This window comes from Merops nubicus, unplaced genomic scaffold (genome assembly GCF_000691845.1).
Source record: "Merops nubicus isolate BGI_N331 unplaced genomic scaffold, ASM69184v1 scaffold9115, whole genome shotgun sequence".
NCBI lineage: Eukaryota > Metazoa > Chordata > Aves > Coraciiformes > Meropidae > Merops > Merops nubicus.
Window position 1 is genome coordinate 25624 of NW_008610248.1, and position 14316 is coordinate 39939.

At 46.1% G+C, this 14316-nt stretch overlaps 1 protein-coding gene across 1 annotated transcript in view; it reads right to left on the reverse strand.

The window, feature by feature from the left end:
- The window catches only part of XPO6 (exportin 6), a 36372-nt gene extending 23551 nt beyond the window's left edge, over positions 1 to 12821 (reverse strand). Inside the window, 5 exon segments of the mRNA XM_008940847.1 lie at positions 5075 to 5152; positions 5515 to 5674; positions 8257 to 8454; positions 11446 to 11558; positions 12737 to 12821. Of these exon segments, the coding sequence (XP_008939095.1) occupies positions 5075 to 5152; positions 5515 to 5674; positions 8257 to 8454; positions 11446 to 11558; positions 12737 to 12788 (601 nt within the window). The 5' untranslated portion in view covers positions 12789 to 12821.
- Between the last annotated feature and the right edge of the window lie 1495 nt (positions 12822 to 14316).

A 14316-nucleotide genomic window follows, 5' to 3' on the forward strand; every position in this document is an offset into this window, starting at 1 on the left:
TCAGGTCTAAGCAGGAGCTTCACACCATCCTCACCTTATTGGCCAAGTGTTTTGGAAAACAGCAATGCCATGGGGTGTATTTTAGGAATTTATAGTTAAATTCAGTCCCCTCACGAGGTTGAGCATCTTTGAGGTCAGCTTGCAGGAGTTCTCTGGCACTTCCATGTTACACTGAACCTTGGCAGAGCTGCTTCTGCTGGTACAAGAGTTTGTGGCTCATCCAAGAGCAGATGTTCCAAGCCAGACCAAAAAGCCTCCTTAGTACAGTACCTTTTTTTACAGCAAGCCAAAGCCCATGGCAGGCACAGACCACATTCCCCAGCCTCCAACCACCCCCATTACAAAACCTCCAGGAGCTGGGGGGGAGTCTGAAGAATCCTGCACAGCCTCAGGGTTTCCCTTCCATGATTTTACCTGGTCTCCAACTGAAGCCACAGAAACTTTGTACTTGCAACATCCTGTGAGAGTGTTCCACAACTCAGCTAGCTATACAGTGCCAAGATGTTTTTTTTGGGGCCATATCAGCTGCGAGTTTCATTTCCTTCCTCCTGACCCAAACAGGGAAAGGAAATAATCTCTATCCATTCCCCCTCTGCTTGTCACTCCACAGGTTTCTATTGCAGCTGCTCGTTCTCCTTTCCTTTGAGAGAAGAAAGAGTGCTGCTTCTCTTGTCTCTGACATCAAAGCAGTTCAACACCCTCAGCCATCTTCACTGCCTTTCTACAAACCTTTGATTTTTCCTCTTCCCCTGGTGATAGAGGAAAATCAGAACTGCAGCCACTCTTCAAGGTGTAGATGAATCCAAAGCAGACACTGATCTTTTTTTTACTGCTACCAATCTGTAATTTTTTGTAGAGTGATCTGGTGCAAGGCTCAGAAGTTCCTCCTGCATACTGAAGGTGGGTTTGGAGCCCACAGTTTGGCATGAGCTGAGCATTGCTCTACCTGTCCAAACACAGGTTATGCTTCTCTGCATTGCATTTCACCTCCCATTTGCCCAAAGATGGGCAAGATCTCCCTGCTGGTCTTCAGTTACACCTCCTTTCTCCCCATTCTGACTGTCTAGGTGGCACTGCCAAGCCTCCTTGTCTCTTTATTGAGCCCTTTTCCCACGTCTCCATGTGTATGTCCACGGACACAGTCCCAAGCAGTAGTTCCAAGCTTTTAGTGAGAAGTTTTCTTGAAAGCTTTATGGAAACCTAAGGAGACACCTCCAGCTGCCCCACTGACTCTCAGGCTTCCACACACCACATGCTAAAAACCTAATGACCTTCCCCAGACTCATCAAAACTCTTCTTCTAGAATCATAGAATCATTTGGGTTGGAAGAGACCTTGAAGCTCATGGAGTCCAACCATTCCCCAGCCCTGCCAGGTCCCCACTGCCCCGTGTCCCTCACCCCCCAGCTCCAGGGCTTGGAAACCCCTCCAGGGGTGGGGACTCCACCACTGCCCTGGGCAGCCTGGCACAGCCCTGGGCAACCCTCCAGGGCAAGAAATTGTTCCTCAGGGACAACTGAAACCTCCCCTGGGGCAACTTGAGGCTGTTTCCTCTTGTCCTGTCCCTTGTTCCTAGGGAGCAGAGCCCGACCCCCCCCTGGCTCCAGGCTCCTGTCAGGAGCTGTGCAGAGCCAGAAGGTCTCCCCTGAGCCTCCTTTGCTCCAGGCTCAGCACCCCCAGCTCCCTCAGCTGCTCCTCCCCACACTTGGGCTCTAGACCCTTCCCCAGCTAAGGACTTCTTTGGACTCCTCCTCAGCTGCAGTCTCCTCACCTTTAGAAATCCACAGGCACTTGCTATGTTACAGAATTTAAAGCTGTCCCCAGAAAAATCTGAGTAATTTCTGTTGGAAAATGAAATGACCCAACACAGTAGCAGAAGGAAAACAACAGGTATGATTTACTGAGCTACTTCTAAAGCACTCAAAAGTTTACATGAGGAACAGATTCCTCTTAAGTCTCCATTTTTCATCAAGATCAATGTCCTACATGACTAAATCCATAAATCCCTGCCATACCTTGTAAGAGTTGTTTTATATATGAGATCCCTGTGACTCACAGCAGCTTGTCTGAGCATTTTGCACCCAGGTACACTAAGGAAGCTCAGAGTTTAAGGGATTTTGAGTAAGTATTTGGGTTTTTTGCCAACAGGTGAGAAATTTGCAGGCCAACTGCATTCAAGCACGAGGAGAGAACCCTCAGGGAGGGGCTGGGAACAGGCAAGCTCTGCAGAACTAAGCAGCATCAAACATTTCTGTTACTCATTTATTGACCATACCTGAGTGAATATGCCTTAGGAAGGGATTAATCCAGTAAAAAAAAAAGCCATAAATCACATAAAGACAACATTTAGAGATTATTGCTGAGTAAATTCTACACTGATGCAATAACTCCAATGTTTCCCAACACAGAAGACAACCAGAGTTCCTTTGCTTCAGTGGGAGGAGAAATGAGTTTAACACTGTCTTTGAGTGCTATTTAAAATCCAGGCAAGACTTGCAAGTCACCATTTCACTCTGCTTCCCTGTGCAAAAAAAAAAAGGAAGTGTAGGTCTCCCAGGTTCCTAAAGAGATTTTTGGCTCTGAAGGAAAGCATTGAAAGGGACTCTGAAGCATGTTTTGCCTTTTGGAACACCTTTCCTTCCACCTGGATGTCTAGAGAACAAGGTGGTGGCCTCACCTAAGCAGCAAGAAAGTTTGAAGTGTCACCAGTAAGGAGAAATGCTTTGCTGCATCAATGAAATCCATTTAACATGAGGTGGATAAAAAGATTTGGTCAGCTCCCAGCTTTCACATATGCTAAGGGCAGAGAAACACTTCATAGTGAAGAATTGAATGGCAGAGCTTCACCAGACCTGTGTTTGCCCCAGAGTTCTCCTTCCAGCCATACATTTATGCCTCCAGATAAAGACCAGGAGATAGGTGATGCCACGAGGTTTTCCATGGCAGCAGCCTCATCATGGTTCTCACTCCACCCCGTGGAGCTTTTGACTGATCCTGTCACCAAATGGTGACCCAAGGGACATTTGATTCATAAAACAAAGAAGGGGGGGGGGGAAAAATCCCTCCTTTTGGACTTCAGAAATTGGAGCACCACCATTTTTAACATGGAGAGAGCAGTTAAGGGAGAGCACAAAAAATAACCCCAAAGAGTTTCAAATAAATGAGGTTGCACAGGCAGGACCCAATGAAATTCAACTTGAATTTCTGAAGGAACTGTCAGTGTAGCCTTAAATGCTCACAATTCCCTCAAAAACATGCTGTGTTAAGAAGCTGGTTTGTTTTCCCTGAAGGGGGAGAAAGGAAAGACCCAGGAGAGAAATGCAGCAAACTGTCACTTGGAGAAACATGATCTAAAGTCACGAGGTGAGGGCACAGGTGGAGGAAAAGCTGCCTCAGCACAAGCACCATCCAACCATCCACTGAGGAACTGTGAGGCCATCTCAAAAGGGCTTCCACTGGCCACCAGCCCAGAATCTGTTCCACAGGTTATTTTGTTTTAAATCACAACTCTAAACAACCCCTAAAATACACATTTTGTATCAGTTTAAGTTATTGACACCTCAGAATAAAACAGGGTTAGTTTTTTTCCTAAGATAACTCCTGGACCTGCTGCTCAGGGTGCCCACAGAGCCATTCAAGCTGCTCTGGACAAACACAGCATCATTTTTGGCCATGAAGACACTTGCTACTAACACTTTTTACCATGGAAGACTCCAACCTTGCTCAATGGCACCTCAAGGCTCCTGCTGCCAGGCTGGGTGAAGCTGGCACTCCTGCCCCCTCCAAGCATTATCACTCTTGCCAAGGGACACTGCAATGTTTTATTCTGTTAATATTTTTTTCTCTCCAAAGTTTTGCTACCTCCAGCAAAATCCCTCAACCTGAAAGCAAGGAAATACTTCTTCCTTTTTCAGTTTGTTTTGTATACAAACCTAGAAGTGTCTTAAGCTCTTCTAGAGGAAAGAAGCACTTGAAATTCTGCTCAAACCTCAACAAGATTTTAACTCTAACCAAAATTGTTAAACAGAAGCTTATCACAGGCAGCTTTCTTAAGCTGACTAGTGCAAGCAAGGCCACAAGGAAGTGATCTGTGACTCTCACTTAACTGTTTACAGTCCCAAAGATGAGTTGTACCTGGTACAACTGTGTTAACTCACAGAACACACTGCACTGAGCACAGCTCTGGAGAAAGCAATATCAGATCCACAACTGTTTCATCTCCTCCCTGTGCACAACCAGGTATTACAGGTTTCCAGATCCTAGGCTCTTCTTTTTTCCCCTTGTTAAAAGCAGAGCCAAGATCAGACAACACATGACTTCACTGCATCATGGTATTTCCTCTTCCTTTCTTTTCCAGAGGCAGGAGCAAAGGCACCAGAAGCTGTTGGACAGTGCTGAACCTAACAACGAGCCAGGGAACCTCAAGGCACAGGAGAAACTGGTAGAACTTCAAGATCAGAATCATGCCTGGGGTGACCCTACACATCCACCCCCTATTTAGCCTTATCAGGGTAAGTGAAATGTGTGCCAAGTAAGAAAGACATAGAAATATAGTCTCTACTTTGAGAATAACTAAGAACTAGACATATATATGAGTTTAGATCACATAAAACACCCATGCAAAAGACTAACAGGCAGAAAACCATGTTCACAATACACATACACAAAACTCTAGCCACCTGGTTTTGTTTGTTTGGGGTTTTTTTTTGTAGTTAGGGCTCCAGCTTTGCCTCACTCTGGCTTTTGATGTGCTTACAGCTGAAAAGCAGAGGATAATATCAACACACTGACATGAAAGCATTTTGCACTGACACTTCAGAAAGCTTTCTGCCATCTGAGGACAAGAAGCTACGGGTGTATTTTTCAGTGAGGTGGCATTTTCAGGGGGGCATCCCCTGCAGTGGGAATTGCTTCTTCCCACAAGGTTTGTCTTTCCAACCAGCAATTTGTTGGCCTGTGAAAAGCCCTAGGAAAGGGTTATTTCAAGAGGTTAGACAGCAAGGGAAGGAACCTATACCTGATATTGCAAGTTTAAGTACAGGGAAATACCATCTTGTAGCTTTAGCCATCCTTACCACTTTCTCCTGAAGTTGGGGATGGTGGTGGAGTGGCAGCAGTAACACTGTGCTTGTCCCAGATGCTCTCCAAAATACCTGGCCAAAGAGACACTGTTCAGAACAACCTGCTAAAAGTCAGATCAACCTAACAAATACACTGGACACCACTAGAGAACTTGGGGAGAACACATCTTCAGTGCTTCAACAAGGAAGATGGTCTTCTCTTAGTGAGCCCAAGTGCTTATATACACAATCTTCACAAAGAGAGGGGCAGATGTAGCTCTACAGCTCCTCTGCTACCCAAACTCTGGAGTTTCTATACAGAGCTGAGCGTTCAAGCTGCAGGAGCAGCCACTACGTGGCCCAGGGGTTGCTTCAGAACACTCAAGCTTGCACCATCTCAGGGCTGGTGAAAAGGAGGGTGTTTGTTTGGAGGCTGGGAGGGCAGCAGCTCGTACCTGTGAGGAGCCCAAGCACTGTTTGCACCTGGTCTAGGAGCAGCTTACGGAGCTCTTCCTTGCGGGCCACGCTGAGATCCTCCCGCGGACACGCCAGCTCTTCTGAAGTCGTTTTCAACATGATCAGTCCCAGGGGAGTGGTCACAGGAGACTGAATTAACTGAGAGGGAAAGACACGCATGCAACTGGGTGAGGAGAAGGCTCTGCAAAGGGATCAGCTGACAAGCAGGGGGTTAGGAAGAGGATTAGCACTTGACGAGGGCTCGGGGAGCGAGGGAGCCTCAGTTCCCACAGGTCGAGGGGAGAGAATTGCAAATCCTCTGCTTCCTGAGACATTGATCTGGGATGGTGCAACAGTTGAAGCACCAGAGGAATTTCAAGAGAGCTTTCATAATGTCATTGCACACGTTCTCTGCTCCAGCCTGTTTACCAGTAAGTTTGTTCCTTCTCTTTGCTGCCTTCTGCTGACATCATCAGTTCTCCGAATTGCCTCAGCACCAGTGATTTCACCCCACAAACAGGGCTCCCACTGCAGCCACGCTCAGGGCAGGAGCCTGCACCAGCAGCTCAGCACTTTCTCATGAATAAAGCCCATCCTTTCCCCTACAAAGAGCTGCAGCCAGCAGCAGGTGACACAGGAACACACCTGAGGCACAGGACCTCTCCTCGTGTCTCTATCACCCCTCCAACTGGAAATCACATTGACCCCAAAAAGAGGGACTGCCCCTAGGGAAAGCTCCACAGGAACAGGAGCAGAGAGAGCAGCAGTGCTTGCTTTCATTACCCACGGGGGTATTAAAGACACATTCAAGTGGGACAAAGTTTGATTCTCAGCTGAAACTCAAGGCTGCTTCTCCTCTGTTGACCTGGAACATCCACCACAATTTATGTGCTGCTCCCTCTGGGAGAACAAGCCTAAAGCCAACTGCCACCACCACAAGTAATCCTTGGAGTCATAAATTCTGATTCTGAGGCTGACCTCAGTTCTAATCTCCTTGACCTACCAAACCAGAGGCACACTGAGTGAACACTGTTAAGGCTACAGAGTTTGGTGAAAGAGCCCATCTAAAAGCCCTTGGTCCAGGTGTACAAGGGTTTCCAGAAAGGATGCAGGATGGCAGAGGAGCAAACAGCTAAAAGAGAAAGTTAAATTAAAGGCACAAGGTGTTAGTAAGCTGCAAAGAGACTGAACATCTCCTCTCAGAGTGTTTTCTGATAAGACCAGGAAGTTTAAGCAATATCATGAGCTTCAGTAGTGTTAAACGAATTTCATACCTCTGAAGCAGCACTTCCTAAGTAAAATTGTTTTGCATAATGACAATACCCCAATTTACTTTTCTTCTCCACACCTCCAATGCTTCAGCAGAGGTTTTAGAGACTGCTTCAGGGTACTAGGATACAAATTAATGCTGAAGAATCAAACTATTGTTTCAAATTCTTAGAAGAAAGTCTTCAGAGGATTTACTTGCAACTCTACAAACCAGTAATTCTGCCCCTGTGCTTCCTTTTATTTTGAGGTCTTGAAGTTCAGTGTTAAGTGTTTTTCACTCACTTTCTCTGAGAAGTTATGGAAAGTGTCTGCTATATAAATTAATTTATGGAAACGTTTCCTTCTGAAGCTGAGTTCACAAGAAGAGGCTGAAGGAAAAACAGACACTTGAAGTGGGCTCTGCAATCACTTCAAGATAACCTCCAAAGTGCTAAAACAACCCAAGCAGAAGCTCAGAAATTCAGCTGCAGATCCAAGTGAAATGAAAGCCCAACCCATAAGTGCAGGCAGTTGTCTCAGAGTACTTATGGTCCAATTAACCACTCAGGAAAAAAACTGCACTGCATGGTTACTGAAAGCTCTCTGAGAAGAGATGACACCAGTTAGGAACCAGCTCTGTGTGCCAAGTTAGTATATTTTTTTTTAAATTTTGCAATTAATGCTAGAGCCATTTGTCTTAAATCAACTCCTGACACTCAGGATTTCTAATTTATTTATTTTGTTTTAATAAGTGCCTTGTCTGTGGGCAGAGCTGCATTCAAATGATGGAATGATGTCAGCAGAAAGAAGACCCTGCAGCACTTCAGTTAACACTCACCTTCTTTAACCTAAATAGGAACAATTTAAAGAGAACTGGACACCAAACACTGGACCCAGAGCAGGAGGGTTGCACTAGCCCAGCTCAGCTCCAGTGGCAGCTCAGTTGGCCTGGCTCAGGCATCACTCTGCAGATGCTGAGTTACAACCAACGTTCAAACCAGGGACAGTCTCAGCCTCAGACACACACTCCAGTCTGCCTGCAAGAGCCCTCTGACCTCAACAACATTCCATCAGTGCCCTTACATGATGAGGCACCAAAGATTTTAGGCTATCTTTGGCTATTAGATGAAAAATCTCCAAGAGCAGCATTTAGAAACTTCACTTCCAAGAATCACTCAGTGACGCATCCATAATTTTACTCATTTTTCTTTAAAGAGCTCACAACTCCATCATCATTTTGAACAGCTACTAAACATTTAAAATTCAAAGTGCAGTTGATACTTGTTGCATAGCACTGACCCTTTGTTAAAAAACTTGTAATACTAGAAAGAAATGTAAGAAGCTAAAGGTTATTTGAACAATTAAAAAGGAATTTGAGAAGCCACTTAGGTTTTCATGTCATTAATTCATCTTCATCGAGAGGAGTCACTACTCAAGGAAAGAAAATATTTCTCTGTGAATTGAACCAAGTTTTCCCTTTAGAAAGGTCTTACCTGCAAGATGTTAGTGAAAAAGTCATGGTAGAACATGGGCCAGTCTTGTCGGCCGATGTCCACGATGACTTTGCAGAGCTTGTTCCTGATGAAGTAAGGCAGAGTTTTATGCTGAGCTAGGAGGAGTTTGGGCAGGCAGCTCCTGATCTCCATTTTGTCTTGAGATGGGACCCCCAGCCACATCTTATTGATCAGGTTCTGGAAAAGAAACAGACCTACCCAGTGAGCTCCTCTTGGCCAGGCTTCGCTGAGGTTGAAGATGTTCCTCTTTTGTTAGAGCTCCACACAGGCTCTCTGGGCAAGGAGCTGGGATTTGAGAGGCTCTACCAGTGAGCACCCCAGGACCAACCCTGAGATTGTTAATGTGGAGAGGTGAGGAGTGTACAAACTATGGTAGGCAGAAGAGCAGCTAACAGAGGGCAAACCCTGCAGCACTAAACTGGAACAAGCTTTGCTACCTAAAGGGGTACCCAGGCAACTGAAGACAGCCTCTTACAAGCCACGCAGTGCTTAGGGATGAGGTCCAACAAAAAACCCCAAACCCACCCCCAACACGAGCCTATCAAATTTGTAGAAGCCCTCCAACATTACAGAGTTCCACAGAAGATGAGTTTCAGTGATCCAGAAACTGCTACCAAGATTCTGAACACACCATTGTTTGGTGTATCCATCACCAATCACACCATCACCCTGGCCTGGGTCAGCACTGGTGTGGCCAGCAGGAGCAGGGCAGGGATTGGACCCCTGGACTCAGCACTGGGGAGGCTGCACCTCAAATCCTGGGGTCAGGTTTGGGGCCCTCCCTCCCAGAAAGACCTTGAGGGGCTGGAGTGTGGCCAGAGAAGGGCAACGGAGCTGCTGGGGAAGGGTCTAGAGGCCAAGTGTGGGGCGGAGCAGCTGAGGGAGCTGTGGGTGCTGAGCCTGGAGCAAAGGAGGCTCAGGGGAGACCTTCTGGCTCTGCACAGCTCCTGACAGGAGCCTGGAGCCAGGGGGGGGTCGGGCTCTGCTCCCAAGGAACAAGGGACAGGACAAGAGGAAACAGCCTCAAGCTGCCCCAGGGGAGGTTTCAGTTGTCCCTGAGGAACAATTTCTTGCCCTGGAGGGTTGCCCAGGGCTGTGCCAGGCTGCCCAGGGCAGTGGTGGAGTCCCCACCCCTGGAGGGGCTTCCAAGCTGTGGAGATGTGGGGGGAGGGACACGGGGCAGTGGGGACCTGGCAGGGCTGGGGGCTGGTTGGACTCAATCTTACAGGTCTTTTCCAACTGAAATGACTCTATGATTTCTATGAACTGATAAGTGACAGCAACCAGCACATCACCATTTGAACTGGTTTTGGGTCAAGCAGAACTAGTGGAAACACTTTATACACATGCCAGCTCTCTTTTGACCCTGGACACCTGCATTCTCCCCTTGCAAGGGGGAAGTGGGACAAGAGAAAAAAGAGAAGCAAGTTTTGTTGTAGAAGACTGATTGCACCCAGGTCTCCTGAAGCCAAGCTAGAAGGTCAGAGTGACTGCCTTGCAGTGACAAGGCACCACTTTAGCAGAAAGCTTTTAGTCCACTTAACAAAATCCATCAGAAGGCAGAGTTGCAAATTGCTTTCCTGTCATGCCATGAGCCCATTTAGGGACTCTGGAACACCAGAGCCTCAAGAGCTGCTGTACCTCACAGAGGTACCAGTTCACAGTGTAGATGTTCAGAGGTGTATTTATACATTAAGTTCCTCCAAGAGGTTGCTTTTTGGGTTTTCTGGCAGAAAAGAGATTCAGAATTATTGCTTAAAACCAACAATGACCTAACCAAATGACAGCTCCTCAATTTAAGTCCAGAACAAGAATTTCAGAAGCCCCAGTGAAGCTGGAAGATGCTTCAGTTTTAATCTTCATGCTTTAATGCCTACTGAATTTTGTCCTACTCACTTGACCTCAAAGTGGCAGCTTTCTCCACCTGGGAGACAGTTTTGGGAAGATGTTCAGGACCAGTTTCCTGGGCAACACTACAGTAGCCAACTGGCAACTCAAGCTCCTCAAAGGAGAGATTCTCATCTGTGGACCCATGTTCTTCTCTTTACACTTGGACAGTGATTTCTTTGTTCTGGGCACAATTATTTTTTCAGTGCTACTCCAAAGAGGGGGGGAAAAGCAGCAGAGGCTCAGGAATCAAACGTGCTTTCCTCTTCATGAAAATCATTTTCATTCCTGCAGGCTGCTGCTGTGTGATATCCAGCCCCACAGCATTTGCCACAATTACCCCTTTTTGAGAGCAAGGCAAACCACATTCAGTCTGCAGAGGGAGTCCAGGCTCTCTGTGCAACCTCAGAGAAATGAGGCAAGCACTGGAAGTGCAGAAGTCAACAAGGACAATCTGGATCATTCCTCCAAACAACACAAGGTTGAAGAACAGAGTTGTTTGGTCTACCAAAAAAGTGGCCCCCTGCAAAGGATAGAAACCCCCTCTGATTTAGGAAAGCAGCTCAGATGGCCAACACAGCCAAGAACACAATTTAGAGGCCACAAAAGATCAGAATATTGTTAAGGGAAACCTATTTATTGTTGACCAAACCCCAGAATATTGTTGGGGAAAGCAACTGCACTAGTCACTGAGAAATCAGCTGAGTCCACAGACTACTTCTGCTTCTTCCACTAGACACACAAATCAATATTTAGGCTTTCAACCATCACTTTGCTCTTTTATAGATAGATAAAGGGTGGGATATGGTCTTTTAAAAGAGACTTTACCTCTATGACTAGCACAAAAGCTTGTGGGATGTAGTTCAGGAGCATTAAGCACAACTACAAGATGGCAGAAAAATAAAAGCAACTTTGCCTTCCCTCTTAGATTTTGCAGTAGCTGCTGTCAGATAATCATGCCCATATTTCTGACCATAAAAAAAAAGAGTTTAAAAGCAATAACGTTCTTAAAAGCATGGTGCAGAAAACTAAAGTAGCCTCTGAAACTGGAGGTAATTTGTACTGAGAGATGCCAGGAAATTAATTCTTCAATTTGTGTACAAAGATTCATATTCTCCTACTCTCAGCCTGCCATTAAGCAGCCTCTCTTGGAGAGAGCAATAAAAGCATCTTTTATCACTGTACTTATTAGGGCTGCCATTTCAGACCAACATTTTCCAATAAAATTATTGCCATATAAAACTGCACTGGACAGAAAGGAGGCAACAGTGCACATCTTACCTCAAACACAGTCAGACTGTACATCATGACATAGTCGTTCCTTGTGCTTGACAGGAAATAAAGGCAGTATCTCCAGGCTCCAATCTGCTGGGCAAAGTTATTTAAAAGCTCCTCTGCAAAAAAAGAGAGCATTAAAAAAAAATGACATTGTTCCACAACAATGTCTAGTGAAAGCACAATAACACCCTGAGCATGGGAGATATCCCCATGGTTCAGGGAATGACTCAACTTGAAGGAGGAGGAAAAAAAAAACCATTAAAATCATGCTCTGAAGTATTAAAAGCAATCTAACAAGAGGCTTTAAGGAAAACAAAATAGGGAAGTCATTTTAGAACACAGCTTTGACATAAATACCACACCAGACTAATAGCTGAATATTAAACCCCACAAAAAAACGTATTCTGAGTATTGGCATTTTCTCTATAAATGATGAATATTGGGCTATCAGGTCACTGTGAAAGACCAGATGTACTTCAGATCACACAGAGCATCATAATCCACTCTTCTTTTAATGCAATTACTCCAAGAACCATTGATTTGCTGTAGGGCAGCATCTCAGAAACCTCTCTGAACACTCAGGTACAGGATTCAGTCATCCCACATGAATGGGATGGAGAAAAAACTCTCCAAACTTGCCTAGTTGCTTATTCTTTATTTTACCAGATTTCTGGAAGTCTTTTCATGCTGACCATACTTTTGGCACTGAAGTTAAGAGATGGCAGAAATCTGAGGATAAAAGCAAAGTGCCTGTTTACAGCCATGGGTGGGAGAAGCTAACCCAAAGCTCCTCGAGGATCTCTGCTGGTTTGCAGAAGGACCTCTTCAATTGAAACACCAGCCAAAATGAAACCTCTCTGTTTATTCTGTCATTTCACAGAAACTAGGACAGTCTTCTGCTTTCCCTTCTTGATGCTGAGCAGATCTGAAGTCCATCCTCCATCTCCAAGCAGCAGGTAGAAGTTTTCCAAGATGTGAACTTCAGCAAAGTGCAGGCAGAGAAAGACCCAACATCCTTCTCCTGCCTTGATCAAGTTGCTATCCTAGATAAACTGCATCTCCATGCTCACAGGAGTAGAGTTGCCAACATATTCATTTATCTGTAGGACCTGCCATGGGATCTCCAAAAGCCAAACTGCACAAGCCTTGACTTCCAAGTACCTAGGTAAGCAGGAGAGGCTAAGATGCTACTTTGGTACCAGCTAGAGCACTTTTAGCTGCTATATTTAACAGAAGCCATCTCTGCTGAGGAGAAAGCACAGGGAACCCTCCTTTAGAAGTGCTGTGAACTCACCTATCTCTCGTTTCCTCTCATTTGTGGTGCAATTGTGGAAGAACTCTGTCATCAGACTCTCCAAAGCCCGGAGCGAGGCCTCCTCAGATGCCTGGGAACGACATGGAGAGGGAAGAGTTAAGGTTACCTTCCACTCTGCCCTGCACTCGGGGGGTTGGTGTCCTTCATGTCACACATAAACCTTAAAAAACCCAACAAAAGTCCAGATCAAGGGCAAAATAAGCAGGAATTTCAACTGGTTGGTGTCAAGTGGCAACATGGTCCATGTGAAGCCTGGGAAGACATGTAGAGGGAAGAGTTAAGAGTTAAGGTTACCTTCCACTCTGCCCTGCACTCGGGGGGTTGGTGTCCTTCATGTCACAGATAAACCTAAAAAAACCCAACAAAAGTCCAGATCAAGGGCAAAACAACCAGGAATTTCAACTGGTTGGTGTCAAGTGGCAACATGGTCCATGTGAAGGACCACTGGAGCAGCTGCATGAACCAATAAAAACAACAGCAGATGTTTTCTTTTGTTTTGTAGCATTTATTACTTTTAAGTCAGCTCATCCTTGCCAAATAATTCTCCCAGAGACAGCAAGCTCAAGTGAGGATGCTTTCAGATGTTTATAAAGATAACAGGCTGCCCCAAGAGCTTGTGGAGCCTCCTTCTCTAGAGCCCTTCCAAACCCACCTGGGTGCTCTCCTCTGTAACCTGCCCTAGGGGAAGCTGCTTTAGCAGAGGGGTTGGATGAGACACCTCCAGAGGTCCCTTCCAACCTCTGCCATGCTGTGACTCAATCCAGCAACAGCACAGGGAGCATGAACTTTGAGAGGGCTCCTGACACCCAGTCCCACCTTTGCCACGTGGGACACCAAAAGGTGCTCAGGAAGTGGCAGCTTGAAAGACTAAGGACCTCCCAGCACAATTATTCAGCAATGGGATTCAAGAAGATCATTCCCCTCAGCCTCAAATTCAGCAGTTAGAGCTCAGTGTTTGTAGTCTAAAAAAAACCCCAAAATGCCAGAATTAGTATGTAGACATTGCAAGGTCACTCTAGTTTGGCAGCTCTGGGATGATTTTAGTCTAGGAGCAGCTTCCCACCGAGCTCAGCCTCTCCAGTTGTGCCACACTCTCCTTGTAGCCTTAAAAAAAGAGTCCTGAGCACACCACCAATCATTCCTCTGATGTTTGCAGTGCGTGCCATGGATAATAAATGCACCCAAGACTCAAGCCCTGACCTTCCTCTGCACAGGAGCAAAGCAAACTGAAAGTTCTGCCTCCACAACATGCAAACGGAACCAAACCCACCAGTGGCAGCCTCCCCCAAGTGAGAAACACCATGGGACTGCTGCTAGTTCCCATTTCTACAACACAGCAGCTTCCCCCAGGGCTGAGCAGCACGAGAGCCTCCCCAAACAGCCCAAAGGTTGGGTGAACCCCCCCAGGAGAACCCCCCCACAACTCCACTCCACAGCCTGGGAAGGCAAATGCAGCTCTGCTCTCCAAGCAGCTGGAAATGGCTCTTCTGTAGGACACCAAACCTTTCACCTTGGAAATGAACACTGAATTTCATCCCACCTTCCCTCTTTCTTGCCCC